Source organism: Mirounga leonina, unplaced genomic scaffold, assembly GCF_011800145.1.
Source record: "Mirounga leonina isolate KUSES-001 unplaced genomic scaffold, KU_Mleo_1.0 Mir_179, whole genome shotgun sequence".
NCBI lineage: Eukaryota > Metazoa > Chordata > Mammalia > Carnivora > Phocidae > Mirounga > Mirounga leonina.
Genome location: NW_023270466.1, coordinates 3,591,202 through 3,606,789, shown reverse-complemented (window position 1 = coordinate 3,606,789; position 15,588 = coordinate 3,591,202). Strand labels below are relative to the sequence as shown.

The following is a 15,588-nucleotide window of genomic DNA, read 5'->3' as shown; positions in this document are numbered from 1 at the left end:
ACTGAATGCTAAACACCCACCTTTACAATAAACAGACACAGTAGTGGTAACTCACATTAAAACATAACACTTCCAATAGTCATTTTTCTGTTTGGGACAGTTTTAAAAGTTTTTTTTAGGTAGCAAATTTTAAAGAGTACAAATAAATCTCACACACCCATTAAGAACTGCTTCTCTGTTCACTATAGTCTTGTGGGTCTCATGGATACAAGGCTTGCTGGCTTTCAGAGCTGGGCATTTTAGGTGGTTGTCCCTCTAGAGGGAGTCTTAAAAATTGTGGTGCTAGATGTGAGGGCCAAATCTTTTAATCCTCAGGTAGAGGCTGGGAGTTGGGGATACTCTCCCAATTGTATTATGCTGTTTGGGGGATGTGAGTTATGATGAAACTGTGTCTCAATCTTTTCTTTTTTTTTTTTTTTAAGATTTATTTATTTACTTGAGAGAAAGAGCACACATGCATGCGCTTGGGGGAGAGGGGGAGAGGGAAAGAATCTTCAAGCAGACTCCCCACTGAGTGCAGAGCCCCACACAGGGCTCAATCTCACGACCCACGAGATCATGACCTGAGCCAAGACCAAGAGTCCACACTCAACTGACTGAGCCACCTGGATGCCCCCTTTCCTATTTCAGTGTATTTTCTCATCTATCTGATGTGTAGTACTTGCTTAGCTAGTTTTCAGATCTTATTCAGAGAGAAGTGTTCCCTGTATAGATGCACATTTATTTAGTAGTGTGTCCACGGGAGGAAGGGAGCCTCCTATATCACCATCTTGGTCAACTCCCACCCCCCGGTTCATTTTAGCGGACAATGGTCTTAGGAAGCAAGATCTGGATGTTAGGTGTTTTCACTGCTATTAGGGTCACTGCTCCAACATCTCTAGATGATAAAGCCAAAAAATGTATGTATGTATGTATAAGGACATACATGTATCTGTGTTTACCTACATACGCACACATATTCATGCATATCCACACTTATATCTACATTTCTGTATCAATCTATATATATTAAAAATTATGAATTTATTCCCATACCTTTAATGTCAATTCAATACTACAGACTTTAATCTACTTTTCTCCTTTTCTAGAAATTAGCATAACTCCCTAACGCTGAGAAATGTGGCACACCACAATTCTCAATACATTTTTAAATATGATCAATTCCACTCTATGTAATCAATCTTTGTATTAGTTTCTAAGGCTGTTGTAACAAATTATCATAAATTGGATGAAAACAACACTATCTCACAGTTTTGAAAGCCCTAAGTTCAGTATCACTTTCATGGGCTGAAATCAAGGTGTTGGCAGGGCAGCACTCCACCCAAAGGCTCTAAGGGAAAGCCTGTTCATTGCTTCTTCCAGTTTCTGGGGCCACTGGAATTCCTTGGTCTGCTCATGCCAATCTCTATCTTGATCTTCACATCATCTTCTCCTCTTGTGTGTGTCCTCTTTTAAGGACACTTAACAGCATTTAGGGCCCAACCAGATAATCCAAGATTATCTCATCAAAAGATCCTTACCTGCTCACATACAAGGTTCTGAGAATTAGGACCTCAATGCTTGTGGCTATCACTCAGCCCATTACAATCTCCTATCAGTGACACCCAGCTGCCCTACACAGATGGGCTCTCATATTATTTAGGTTCTAACACACCAAGCCATCATAATGCCCACCCTGCTTGGGCTCCTATACCTCATGCCAGGCCACTCTTCCAGAGATGCCTCCTTACACCATTTGAGCTCTGAAACTCCATGCCAGGCCACCTTTATGTACAGATACCTTTCCTCAATCTGCTTCAGCTGCAGCACTCTTCACAGAGCCATCTTTCCATTCTGACACCCTCATCTTGCTGCTTAGGCTGATATTCAATGCTGGGCTATCCTCCTGTGCAGATGGCTCTCTTCACCCCACTTCTGACCTGACATCCTGCACTTGGGCACCTTTCAACAGAAACACCTTCTTCAGACACCTGGGTGGCTCAGTTGGTTAAGTGACTGCCTTCGGCTCAGGTCATAATCCCAGGGTCCTGGGATCGAGCCCCGCATCGGGCTCCCTGCTCAGCGGGAAGCCTGCTTCTCCCTCTCCCACTCCGCCTGCTTGTGTTCCCTCTCTCACTGAGTCTCTGTCAAATAAATAAAATCTTAAAAAAAAAAAAAAAGAAAATTCTTAGACCACAGTTCTTTACCCAAGAACTTTTAGGTACCGTTATAGTTTCTGTGTTCAACGCTGATGTGAAGGACTCTGAAGTCAGGCTGCACACATAATTGTGGCTTTATATCTAATGTAATTTACTAGGACATATCTAACAATACTTCTTTATCAATTTTTGCCTAGGATACATTCTCGCCTTCCAATTAAACCTGTAGACTTAATTCTATTTGCTTCTTTCTAAAAATGTTTACCATTTTCTTTCTTGTTCCATTATTTGGTTATCCTCTTAAGGGACACCAATTATAAGTACGTTGAGTCCTCTTTAGCTACTATTTTCTAATATTTCAAATATTTTTATCCACTTCCATTTTGCTTAGTTTTTAACTCAGTCCTGATCTCCATGTCCTTTACAACTTTTCAGCAATGCATAGCATACTTTTTACTATTTTCAGTGAGGTCTTCACTTTCAGAATTTTTCTCTTCTCCTTAACTTGAATTCTGCCTGCTCACGTGTACTTTGTTATTATTTCTTACTTTACTCCTAATATTTCTGCTTTATGATCTTATTTTATATAAGTTCCTTAACTTTTTAATAAATTCTTTGAAATTGTGCAGAAAAAATGTTGTGGTCTGTTTTTTTTCATCTGCCTTTTGTTTTTCTTGTTTGCTCATTAATTTTCTGGAATATTTGTGTATAATACTGTGCAGTTGCTTTTTTAATATTACATCATTGAGTGAGTGCTTCCTGAGTCAATTATTTGGCTGCAGTGTTAGAACAGTATTCTAGACTAACAGGAAGTCTCACTGATTTGCAGTTAAGCCTCATATTATGTGCGTGTGAGAGCAAGAAATTACTCATTTACTAAACAAAGATTACCAGTTGCTAGACTGCTAATTAAAATCCTGTCTTGCAGGAGTAACATCTTTAGTGCATTTGCATGGCCTCTGTTGGGGCCCTTACCTCCTTTGTGTCTCCAGAATATTAGATAGACAGGTTCCCACAACCAACTTGAATACCCCACTCTTACTTATTATTCCAAAAGAATCCCTGGTTTTGTCCTTCAGATTACACCAACTACTTTGAAAACTATGTGCTTTGCTGGTCCACTAATGTTTACACCAAGAAATCTTAGAATCCATTCTTAATGACTCCTACTGTATTTAGCAGCTCTTCTGTTTCTTTTTTATTGTATTGTAAAGGTTTCCTATTTTTTTAAAAGTTGGAAGGATTCTGTTTCTCATGTTCTTTATAGTTTTCAGTTGGTTGTATAGAGGAGAAGCAGCAAAGACATCTTTACCATCTAAAGAAGACAAGTCTTCTGGATTATACACACACACCCACATGTGTGGATTTTTTTAAGAAAAAAAAAACGCTTTAATTAAAAGAGTAATATAAATATTGAATCATTATGATATACCACTGGAACTAATGTTATATGACAACTGTATCTCAATTAAAAGAAAGTAAACAACTCAAGTCTCTGGCACAAGTACATCACAGCATAGGCCTCTCTAATGGGTTGTGATTTTAAAATCAAGTCAGCTCCCACTCTCTCGTATACTGCCAGCTGGTAAAGAAAATCAGCCGGATTGAGGAAGCAAAATTTCTGTTTCAGCAGCAAGGAGCAAGGAGGTCCTCAGGAGGTTAAAGCTACCATATTACCAAATAAGGTAATCTCTTCCACTTCCTCTTAACTATTTCTTTTGGAATTTGCCACCATATCACCAAATAACAAGCTTACAGTACTACTTCACACCTTTTCAGTTTTACACATTATCTCTGATTTACTCCTGTCTTCAAGAAGCCAGAGATATGTATATATACATATAAGCATGTAAAAATTATATGCACATATACACTTCTGTCCCCTTTTCTCTAATACAGCTAAATCACAATTTTATTATGATCAATATTCAGGCATGTGCACCGTTACATAAATGATATTCATATCTGGGCCATGGAAAACTTTGCAAACATGGAAATAACTTTTAGATTTATTCTGAAGTTAATCACTGTCTTACAATTCAACCCCAAATCCTTTGCCAATCCTCTAAACCTCTTACTACATTAAACACAATAGCTATTGTATTAATTTTATTGGTGACAACAGGTCTTATATCTAATCTACTTCAAGACTTTCCCCTTAGAGCCTTGTGACTTTCTCTAAGCTGGACTTGTCCTTCATGTACAGTGCTGAGTTACTATCTGGTGATCTCACTGCAGGGTGGTGAGATCAAGCTCCATGTCAGGCTCTGTGTTCAGCACAGTCTGCTTATCCCTCTCCCTCTGCTCCTCCTATTGCTCGCTCTCTTTCAAATAAATAAAATCTAAAAAAATTCCACATTTGAGTGAAATCATATGGTATTTGTCTATCCTGACTGAATGACTTCACTTAGCATTATACCCTCTAGATCCTTCCATGCTTGTTGCAAATGGCAAGGGCCCATTCCTTTTTATTGCTAAGTAATATTCCAGTGTGTGTCTCTGGGTGTGTATAAAACCGCATCTTCTTTATCCATTTCATCTATCAATGGGCACAGGCTGCTTCCCTAGTTTGGCTCTTGTAAATAATGCTGCAATAAACACAGGGGTGAACATATCTTTTTGAATTAGTGTTTTCCTTTTCTTTAGGTAAATACCCAGTAGTGGAATTACTACATCATATAACTCTATTTTTAATTTTTTGAAGAACTGCCATACTGCTTTCCACAGTGCCTGCACCAGTTTGCATTCCAACCAGGAGTGTACAAGAGTTCCTTTTTCTCCACATCCTCACCAACACTTGTCTCATGTGTTTTTGATTTCAGCCATTCTGACAGATGTGAGGAGACATCTCATTGTGGTTTTGATTTGCATTTCCCTAATACTGAGCATCTTTTCAAGTGTCTGTTGGCCATCTGGATGTCTTCTTTGGAGAAATGTCTGTTCATGTTTTCTGCCCATTTTTAACTGAATTATTATTTTTTTAGATGTTGAACTGTATACGTTCTTCACATATTTTGTATACTAACTCCTTATCAGATACGTCATTTGCAAATATCTTCTCCCATTCAGTAAGTTGTGTTTTTTGTTTTGTTGTTTCCCTTGCAGTGCAGAATCTTTTAATTTTGATGTAGTCTCAACAGTTCATTTTTGCTTTTGTTTCCCTTGCCTCAGAGGACCTATTCACAAAAATGTTGCTACAGTTGATGTCAGAGAAATTACTGCCTGTACTCTCTTCTAGGATTTTTATGGTTTCAGGTCTCACAGTTAATTCTTTAATCCATTTTGAATTTATTTTTGTGTATAACCTAACAAAGTGGTCCAGTATCATTCTTCTACATGTAGCTATCCACTTTTCCCAACACCATTTGTTGAAGAGACCGTCTTTTTCCCATTGCATATTATTGCCTCCTTTGTCAAAGATTAATTCACCATATAATTGTGAGTTTACATCTGGGCTCTCTATTCTGTTCCACTAATCTATGTGTCTATTTTTGTGTTAGTACCATAGTGCTTTGATTCCTACAGGTTTTTAGTATACCTTGAAATCTGGGATTCTGATACCTCCAGTTTTGTTCTTTTTCAAGACTGTTTTGGCTATTCAGGATCTTCTGTAGTTCCAACCAAATTTTAGGATTTTTAAGAAGAGTTAATACCTATTAATAATTTAACGATTTCTTTTCTTACTCTGTGAAAAATGCTATTAGTATTTTGATAGGGATTGTGTTAAGTCAATAGATTGCTCTGGGTATTATGGCCATTTTAATATTTGTTCTCCTCATCCATGACCATGGAATATCTTCTCATTTGTTTGGGTCATCTTCAGTTTCTTTCATCAATGTTTTTTTTTTTTAAAGATTTTATTTATTTATTTATTTGAGAGAGAGAGAGAAAGCATGAGAGGGGAGAGGGTCAGAGGGAGAAGCAGGCTGCCCGCTGAGCTGGGAGCCTGATGTGGGACTCGATCCCAGGACTCTGGGATCATGACCTGAGCTGAAGGCAGTCGCTTAACCGACTGAGCCACCCAGGCGCCCCCCTCATCAATGTTTTATATAGTTTTCAGAACACATGCCTGTCCCCTCCTTGATTAAGTTTATCCCTAGGTATTATTTTTGGTGTAACTGTAAATGGAATAGTTTTCTTAATTTTTCTGCTACTTCATTATTAGTGTATAGAAATGCAACAGATTTCTGTGTATCGATTTTGTACCCTTCAACCTTACTGAATTCATGTTATCATTTCTAGTAGTTTTCTGGTAGAGTCTTCAGAGTTCTATATATAGTATCATGTCATCTGCAAATAGTGAAAGCTTTATTTCTTCCTTATCAATGTGGATGCTTTCTCTCTTTCTTGTCTGATTGCTTGTGCCTATGACTTCCAGTACTATGTTGATATGACTTCCAGTACTATGTTGAATAAAAGTGGTGAGAGTGGACAACATTGTCTTGTTCTTGATCTTAAGGGAAAGCTCTTAATTTTTCAGCATTGAGTAATGTTGGCTGTGCATTTTTCAGACCTGGCCTTCATTCTCAACATATTGAGGTATGTTCCCTCTACATTTTTTTTTGAGGGATTTATCATGAATGGATGTTGTACTTGGTCAAATGCTTTTTCTGCATCTACTGAAATGATCCTATAGTTTTGTTTTGTTTTTTTTTTTTCCATTCCCTTGTTGATATGATACATCATACTGACTGATTTGGGAATCCTGAACCACCCTTTCATCATAGGAATAAATTCCATTCGATCATGGTGAATTTTTTTTTTAATGTATTCTTGAATGCAGTTTGCTAATACTTTGTTGAGGATTTCTGCATCTATGTTCATCAGGGATATTGGCCTCTAATTCTCTCTTTTTTGTAGTGTGTTTATCTGGTTTTGGTATCAGGGTAATGCTGACCTCATAGAATGAATTCAGAAGTTTTCCTTCCTCTTCTGTTTTTCAGAATAGTTTGAGAAGAACAGGTATTAGCTCTTCTTTAAATATTTGGTAGAATTTACCAGTGAAGCCATCTGGTCCTGGACTTTTCTTTGTTGGGAACTTTTTGATTACTGATTCAGTTTCATTGCTGGTATTTGATCTGTTCAAATATTCTATTTCTTTCTGCTTCAATTTTGGTAGTTTCTATGTTTCTAGGAATATATCCATTTCTTCTAGATTGTCCCAATCTTTTGGCATATAATTTTACATAACATTCTCATAATCCTTTCTATTTCTGTGGTGTTATTTCTCCTCTTTCATTTCTGATTGTTTGAGTCCCTTTTCTCTCTTTTTTGATGAGTCTGGCTAATGGTGTATCAATTCTGTTATCTTTTCTAAGACCCAGCTCCTGGATTCATTAATCTCTTCATTTTTTTTTTTAGTTTCTATTTCATGTATTTCTGCTTTACTCTTTATTATTTCCTTTCTTCTACTATTTTGGGGTTTTGTTTGTTCTAACTCCTTTAGGTGTAAGGTTAGGTTGTTTGAGATTTTTCTTGCTTCTTGAGGTAGGCCTGTATTGCTATCAACTTCTCTCTTAAAACCACTTTTGTAGCATCCAAAAGATTTTGGACTGTTGTTTTCATTTTTCTCCATGTATTATTTCCTCTTTGATTTCTTGATTGATCCACTCATTGTTTAATAGCATGTTATTTAACCTCCATGTATTTGTGTTCTTTCCAGATCTTTTTCTTGTGGTTGATTTCCAGTTTCATAGCACTGTGGTTGGAAAAGATGCATGGTGTGACTTTGATCTTTCTGAATTTGTTGAGATTTGTATTGTGGCCTACCTTGATCTATTCTGGAGAATGTTCCATGTGCACCTGAAAAGAATGTGCATTCTGGGGTGCCTGGGTGGCTCAGTAGGTTAAGCATTTGCCTTCAGCTTCAGGTCATGATCTCAAGGTCTTGGGATCAAGCCCCGTGTCAGGCTGCCTGCTCACCCGGGAGCCTGCTTCTCCCTTTCCTCCCCTCCCTGCTCACTCACTCACTCTCTCTCAAATAAATAAATCTTTAGAGGGAAAAAAAAAGGAAAAGGAAAAGGATGTGCATTCTGCCGATTTAGGAATGTTCCAACTAAGTGTCATTCAAAGCCACTGTTTTCTTGTTGACTTTCTTTTGGATGATCTATCCATTGATGTGAAGTGTTAAAGTCCCCTACGATTATTATAGTACTATTGATTACTTCCTTTATGTTTGTTAAAAGCTGCTTTATGTTTTTGGTGCATAAATATTTACAATTGTTGTCTCTTCTTGTTGGATTGTTCCTTTTATGATTGTGTAGTATCCTTCTTTGGCTCTTGTTACAGTATTTTTTTAAAAAGTCTACTTTGTTTCATTTAAGTACTGCTATACACTGGCTTTCTTTTCACTTCCATTTGCATTTTAAGTGTTTTTCTATCTCTTCACTTTTAATTTGCATGTGTCCCCTTTTAGGTCTGAAACAAGTCTCTTGTAGGCAGCATATAGACGGATCTTGTTTTTTTTATCCATTCCACCATCCCATGTCTTTTGATTGGTGCATTTAGTCCATTTACATTCAAAGTAACAATTGATAGGCATGTACTTACTGACATTTTGTTACTTGCTTTCTGGCTGGTTTTCTAATTCTCGGTTCTCTTGCTTTCTTCTCTCACAGTTTGTTGGCTTTCTTTGGTGAAGCTTTCTTTCCTCTATTATTTCTTGGAATAGTTTGATATATTTGGATTCCCTTCTCTTTATTTTTTGTATATCTATCACTTTTTGATTTGTGGTTACCATCAGGTTTACATATAACAACATATGTATACAGCAGTCCATATTAATTTGATGGTTGCTTAAGTTTGAAGCCATTCTGAAAGCACTAAATTTTTACTCCTCTCCCCCACATTTTAGGTATGTAGTGTCCTACTTTACATCTTTTTATTTTGTGAAACCCTTGACTAATTTCTAAAGATATACGTATTTTATAGCTTTTGTGCTTCCCACTTTTCTTACTCCTGCTTATGGTCTTTCCTTCCCATTCAGACTCCCCTTTAACATTTCTTATAGAACTGGCTTAGCAGTGATGAATTCCTTTAACTTTTGTTTGTCTGGGAAACTATCTCTCCTATTCTGAATGACAGCCTTGCTGGATAGATTTGGTTGCAGGTTTTTTTCTGTTAGCACTCTGAATATATCATGCCATGCCTTCTGGCCTGCAAAGTTCCTGCTGAAAAATCAGCTGATAGCCTTATCAGACTTCCCTTGTATATAACTGTCTTCTTTTGTTTTGCTGCTTTATAAATCCTCTTTAGCCCTACTTTTTGCCATTTTAATTACTATGTGTTTTGGTGTGGATCTCCTCAGGTTGATTTTGTTGGGGAATCTTTGTGCTTCCTGGATCTGGATTTGTTTCCTTCCTTAGATTCAAGAAGTTTTCCACTATTATTTCTTTAAATAAATTTTCTGCCCCCTTTTTGCTCTCTTCTCTTTCTGGGATCCCTATAATGTGAATGTTGTTACACTTCACAGTATTGCTAAGTTCCCTTAATCTATTCTTTTTTATTGTTCTTTTTTTCTTTCTCCTGTTTGTTTTAATTGCTTTCCATTATTCTGTTCTCCAGGTCACTGCATCTGTTCTTCTGCTTCCTCTAGTCTACTATTCATTCCCTTTAGTGTATTTTTAATTTTAATTATTGAGTTCTTCAACTCCAATAGGTTCTTTTCTGTATTACATCCCTTTGTTGAGGATCTCGATGAGATTTATCACTCTTTTCTCAAGTTCAGTGAGTATCTTTATGACCATTACTTTGAATTCCCTATCAGGCATATTACTTACACCTCAGTTTCATTTAGGTCTCTTGCTGTGATTGTGTCCTCTTCTTTCATTTGGGACATATTTCTGTCTCCTCATTTTGTCTAAGTCTCTGTGTCTGTTTCTTTGTGTTAGGAAAGTCAGCTTTGTCTCCTGCTCTTGAAAGTAGTGGCCTTATAAGGGTGCCTGAGCGGCAGTCAGTTGGGTGTCTGACTCTTGGTTTTGTCTCAAGTCGTGATCTCAGGGACGTGAGATTGAGCCATGCGTTGGGCTCCACCTCAGTGCAGAGTCTGTTTAAGGTTCTCTCCCCTCGCCGCTTATCCCCCAAAATAAATAAATAAATCTAAAAAAAAAAAAAAAAAAGTAGTGGCCTCATGAAGAAGAGGCTCTGTGGTGGCCTGCAGTACAATGTCTCCTGTTCACCAGAACCTGGTGCTTCAGGGTATCTCCTATGTGTGTTGTGTGCACCCTACTGTTGTGACTGAGCCATGTTTTCCTTCAGTCCAGTCATCTGCAATGGCTCTCTTTGCCTGCTGTGGGCAAAGTTTGGTCCCTGTGTTATTTGTGGGCTAGTCTGGTGCTGCCTTGGGCTTGAGTTGGGTCAGACTAGGCATTTGCCAGAGCCGTGGTCACACAGTACTACAGGCTGCTTTCCCTGTGTCATCAACTGAGCACTGTGTTGGTGGGCAGGGCCTGTAGTCAGACCCTGTGTGTGCCCCCAACGCATTGTGGGGCTGCAGTTGGTTCAGGGTGTGTGGTTTCCTGCCCTCTCCCCAGGGTAAGAGTCACTTTGAGGGGCACTGATCCCTGCTGGGGATGCTTGCACACTGCCATGCTTGCAGTGCCACTTTGGATGAACTCCAGTTGAGGATGTGTCAGAGGGGGCAGGTCTGTGAGGGAATGCAAGGAGGGGCATGCAGTGTTAGCAAAGTTTGTGCCAGTCTGCTGTGGCAGGGTAATGTAGAGGCTTTGTGAAAACTCCTGCAGTGGTTGTGTTGGAGGGGGCAGGTCTGAAGAGCATGGGGATGGGATGTGCTGTTGGTGAGCTATGTGAAGAGTGTGCAGCACTAGTTCCACAGGCATCTGTTTCTAACTGGGTAGGCAGGGAGGGAAATGGCACCCACCAGCTCTTGTTTTTAGAGAAGTCTCCTACAGATCCCTGCCCCTGCAGCACACTTGAGTCCAGCAAATAAATTCTGTTCTGCTTCTAATTCAAGATCAGAAACCATCCCCCCAACCAAATAAATTTTCCAACTGCTGTTTCTATGCTGTATCTCAGCAGGGTTGTTATGCTGTCTCTTGAAGGGCAGGGACTCAGTTTCCTATTGCCCTCTAGCTCAGAGCGGAGCCTGATGACTTTTAAAGTTCTGGGCATTAAGCCCCACTGGTTTTAAGAACCCAAGAAGCTGAACCCCTCTGGTTTTCAAAGCCGAATGTTATGGGGATTCGTCTTCCCAGAGTAGGTCCTTCATGCCTCCATGTGGGGTCTGCTCCTCTCCCCTCTCTGTATCCTCAGTGTTCCTCACTCCCGCAGACAGCCCCAAGGGTCCATTTAGCTTCTGACCATGCCTCTGCCCTTCCTACCCTCTTCCAGTGTGGCCTCTTCTCTATATTTAGCTGTGGAGAGTCTGGTCTGCCAGTCTTCACATCATTTTCTGGGTTATTTACACTGATGTGGGTGTTATAAAGTGTTATCTGTGAAATGAGGTGAGCCTAGGATCCTCCTACTCTGCCATCTTCCCCAGAATCCCCTTAGTCCCTTGTTTTAATGGAGCATATATACCAGTAGTATCTTTGAAAGCTTTTGGGAGATTAATTTTGAGACTTTAAATACTTAACAATTTCTTTCTTCACAATTAAATGATAGTTTGAAACTAGGATTCAAGATTAGAAACCATCCCCCCACCCAAATTCTGAAAACACTGCTCATCTTCTTTTAATCACAACTCTGAGATATAATTAACATACCATATAATCCATCTATTAAAAGTGTACAATTTAGAGAATATAAACATTTCATTATAATGAGTTTTAAGAATCACAGTTGCTACTTATTAGCTAAAATGTTAACTCAGGGAGTACCTGGGTGGCTTAGTGGGTTAAGTGTCTGCCTCTGGCTCAGGTCATGATCCCAGAGTCCTGGGATCAAGCCCTGCGTCAGGTGCCCTGCTCAGTGGAAAGCCTGCTTCTCCTTCTCCCTCTGCCCCTCCCCCCCATTCATGCTCTCTATCGCAAATAAATAAAATCTTTAAAAAAGAAATAAAAATAGGGGTGCCTGGGTGGCTCAGTCATCAAGCGTCTGCCTTTGGCTCAGGTCATGATCACAGGGTCCTGGGATCGAGCTCCGCATCGGGCTCCCTGCTCAGCGGGAAGCCTGCTTCTCCCTCTCCCACTCCCCCTGCTGTGTTCCCTCTCTTGCTCTTGCTGTCTCTCTTTCAAATAAATAAATATTAAAAAAAATAAAAATAAAATGTTAACTCAGCTGCAACTTTTACAACAAAGGCACATTATTCCTTTCATTTTAAGAAATATTTCATAAATAAAATCTACTGTCAATAATGTGCCAAGCACCACAGAGATACACAAACAAGACTGTTCCTGACCTAAACACTGTTACAGAAAAACAAACAGGTAAACAACTGCAATGAGACCACAGAGGGTATAGGCCCAGTATTCAGGGAATACTATGTAATCAAGGTGATGATCTCTCAAAGGAGTAAAGGGGAGAGGTGATTAAAAAAGAGTGTACTGCTGACATCACAGAATGATCACTTGACAGTAAATATTCAGAGCCCAAACAGTAAGATACAGGAGACGGTCAAATTCTATAGTACAATTTTTGGTCTATAATATATTTAAAAGAAAGCATAGATACTATATAAGTTTATGGAGTAAAACATTCCAAGGTCCAAACAGATGGACTGACACATGAATTTCAGAACAAACCAAACTTTATATAATCTGGATGGGTAAGAAAAAAAGAGTAGGAGTAAAAACAGACAATTACCTCCTTTTGTAGTATCATTCTGAGCCTGGATGCCATGATGCAATGAATTATGAATGGCAGAAAGAAGATCTGCTGCTTGAACCATCAATTTTTGAGCTTCTGCAACAGCACTGGTCTAGCAAATAAATCACCAAAAACATTCTTACATATTCTTTCACTGAAAGATATACATTAAATAGGAAAACCCTATAAACAATAATGAAATTAAATGTTGTAATGACGTCGGTTTTCACAAACTATTCACTTAATACAGGATGCTCAGATCCTGTTAGGATAGAAATTATTATTATTATTTTTAAAGATTTTATTTATTGACAGAAAGAGACAGTGAGAGAGGGAACACAAGCAGAGGGAATGGGAGGGGGGAGAAGCAGGCTTTCCCGCTGAGCAAGAAGCCCAATGCAGGGTTCGATCCTAGGACCCTGGGATCATGACCTGAGCCGAAGGCAGACGCCCAACGACTGAGCCACCCAGGCGCCCCTAGAAATTATTTTTTTTTACCCATTTCTATTCTTGTAGGAGCCATTAAAAAATAATAGGAAACATTTCTGGCTTGTTCTGTTCGTCTTATATTTTAAAAAAACAAAGGAAAAAATTGAGTTGCAGTCAACTGAAAAATTTCAACATTTCTACTATGCCATTCATTAAGGTGAAATTAAAAAAAAACAAAACAGAAAAAAAGAAACTTAGGAGTTAGATCAATGGTAAAGGTTGCATCTCTATTCACCACTTCCTAATTATCCACAAATTAGTCTGTAATTGACTTGAATTAATGCAAATACACATGAAGAAAAAATATTCACCATCCAGGGCTTTTTTGGTTCTACACCAACAGTTAATTACTGAACTGAATGAAAGAAGAGGTCTACCTGAAATTCCCATTTTTGCTTTCTCCTTTTCAATTCACAAGATAGGACTACACACAAGAAATTTCAATTTCTATTATTGTACCAGTAGTAAGTCTTATAAGATATTATTTTTATATATCAACAACAGACACAGATATGTTATGGAACAGAATGTAAATTCATGTGACTTTTTGAGAAAATTATCTAATATCTCTAATATCATATATATATAAAATACATAAAATATACCAAATGCTGAATGCTGTATATGTGTGACTGGAGGCATTCCAATGGAAAAGTCTCAGAACTACTTCCAATAACACACTATGTCCTGCCCCCCAAAAAGCCCACTGAAATAGATTAAACGCTCTTACCTCTTTCTTAGTAAAGGCTATAAGCACTGTCAATAACACTCGAGTGAATTTCACTCTGCTGAATACTGCTAAACACTGTTGGTGCTAAAAAATAAGAAACCACTAAAAGTTAAAAGATGCAAAGTCTGTCAAAGGAATTTCATTTAAAATATAGTATTTTAAGTCCTAAATTTCAATGCTAATAACTTACTATATTACAAACACCTTCACTTACAGTCTTTTAAATGCCTGAAAATGAGCTGCAGAAAATAAAACAAAGCCTGTTCTACTGAAATAGAAATATAAAATAAAGCTTCTGTATCAGTGGGATGGATTTTTCCGTAAGTAAAAAGTTAAGACTATTATCTCAAAAACTGATTTAATTAGCATTTTAAACAGAATTGATGAAAAGATGTTTTAAGCAGAGTCAGAAAATTAAAGATCCAGACAAAGGTTTAGTACTTTTCACACTGTTCAAGTTCTTGAGTTTTGCCAAATTTTGATATATCATCTGTAAAAAATAATTTTTCTTCCTACCTCACAGGAATATTGAAGAGCTTTGAAATCATGTATTTGAAAGAGCTGTATTATTATTCTATCAAAACAAATACAAGGGAAATAAAATCCCTTGCAATGTCCAATTTTTAAAGAAATACCTTAAAAAGGGCTTCCATAAATTATAACGCAGTTCATAAAACTACAACATTAAGAGGTAGACTTCTCTGATATTATCTACCAGAAAATAAGTTCAATTACTTCTAGTTCAACTTCTGGATCTCTTTCTTCTCCTTGTCGACTTCGAGTACTCTAAAATTTTAAAAAACGTGAATTAAAATAAACATAAACTTGTAGAAATATTAGCTTATAAATATACAAGGTAAAGTGCTAAATTAATTTTTTGAGTATACATAAGAATCTATTTTTAAGAAAAATATGCGGAAGAAAAAAGATCTAGTATTTATTTTCCTATTAATACTTATACAGAAAGTCCATTTTGATATAAATTATTAAAATCATACAGAAGAATAAGGTATTAAAAACAGCAAAAGCCAACAATGAAATAAGGTAAGTACATGGCACACGGTACTTCTTTCTTTTTAAAAGGACATATTAATTGAAACTCTTGATGCTCTCAAAACTAACCCTGTTAGAAAAAAATAGTAACCTTTATACAAATCACATCATAAAGTCACATTGTAAATACTGATTGTTCTACACTAAAATGCAAAACCTCTTGCATGAGTAACAATATGACTGACTATTTTGACAACTATAGGGCAGTAACTACAGGAAGATCTGGCAGAAGATCTGGGTTCTAGCCCTGTGCTGGCGGCCCTTCCGAGTGGCATGCCCTTCAGTAGACTCAGACAGTTTACTTAACTCTTTTAAGCTGGATTTCCTCACCTAAAACTAAGGCACTATGTGCATTTTATTGCCTAATTCACTACTTAATTATAAATATCAACTAAGGCAATAATATAAAATTGC

The 15,588-nt window shown here is 37.7% G+C and overlaps 1 protein-coding gene across 4 annotated transcripts in view; it reads right to left on the bottom strand.

Moving 5' to 3' along the window:
• Nucleotides 1-15,588, bottom strand: part of NAA35 (N-alpha-acetyltransferase 35, NatC auxiliary subunit) — a 96,848-nt gene that overhangs the window by 46,061 nt on the left and 35,199 nt on the right. For all 4 annotated transcript variants that reach the window (XM_035024415.1, XM_035024413.1, XM_035024412.1 and 1 more), the window contains exons 9-11: nucleotides 14,857-14,907; nucleotides 14,122-14,205; nucleotides 12,900-13,014 (exon numbers count right to left, since the gene is read on the bottom strand). In XM_035024415.1, the coding sequence (XP_034880306.1) occupies nucleotides 12,900-13,014; nucleotides 14,122-14,205; nucleotides 14,857-14,907 (250 nt within the window). The remainder of the gene's footprint in view (nucleotides 1-12,899; nucleotides 13,015-14,121; nucleotides 14,206-14,856; nucleotides 14,908-15,588) is intronic.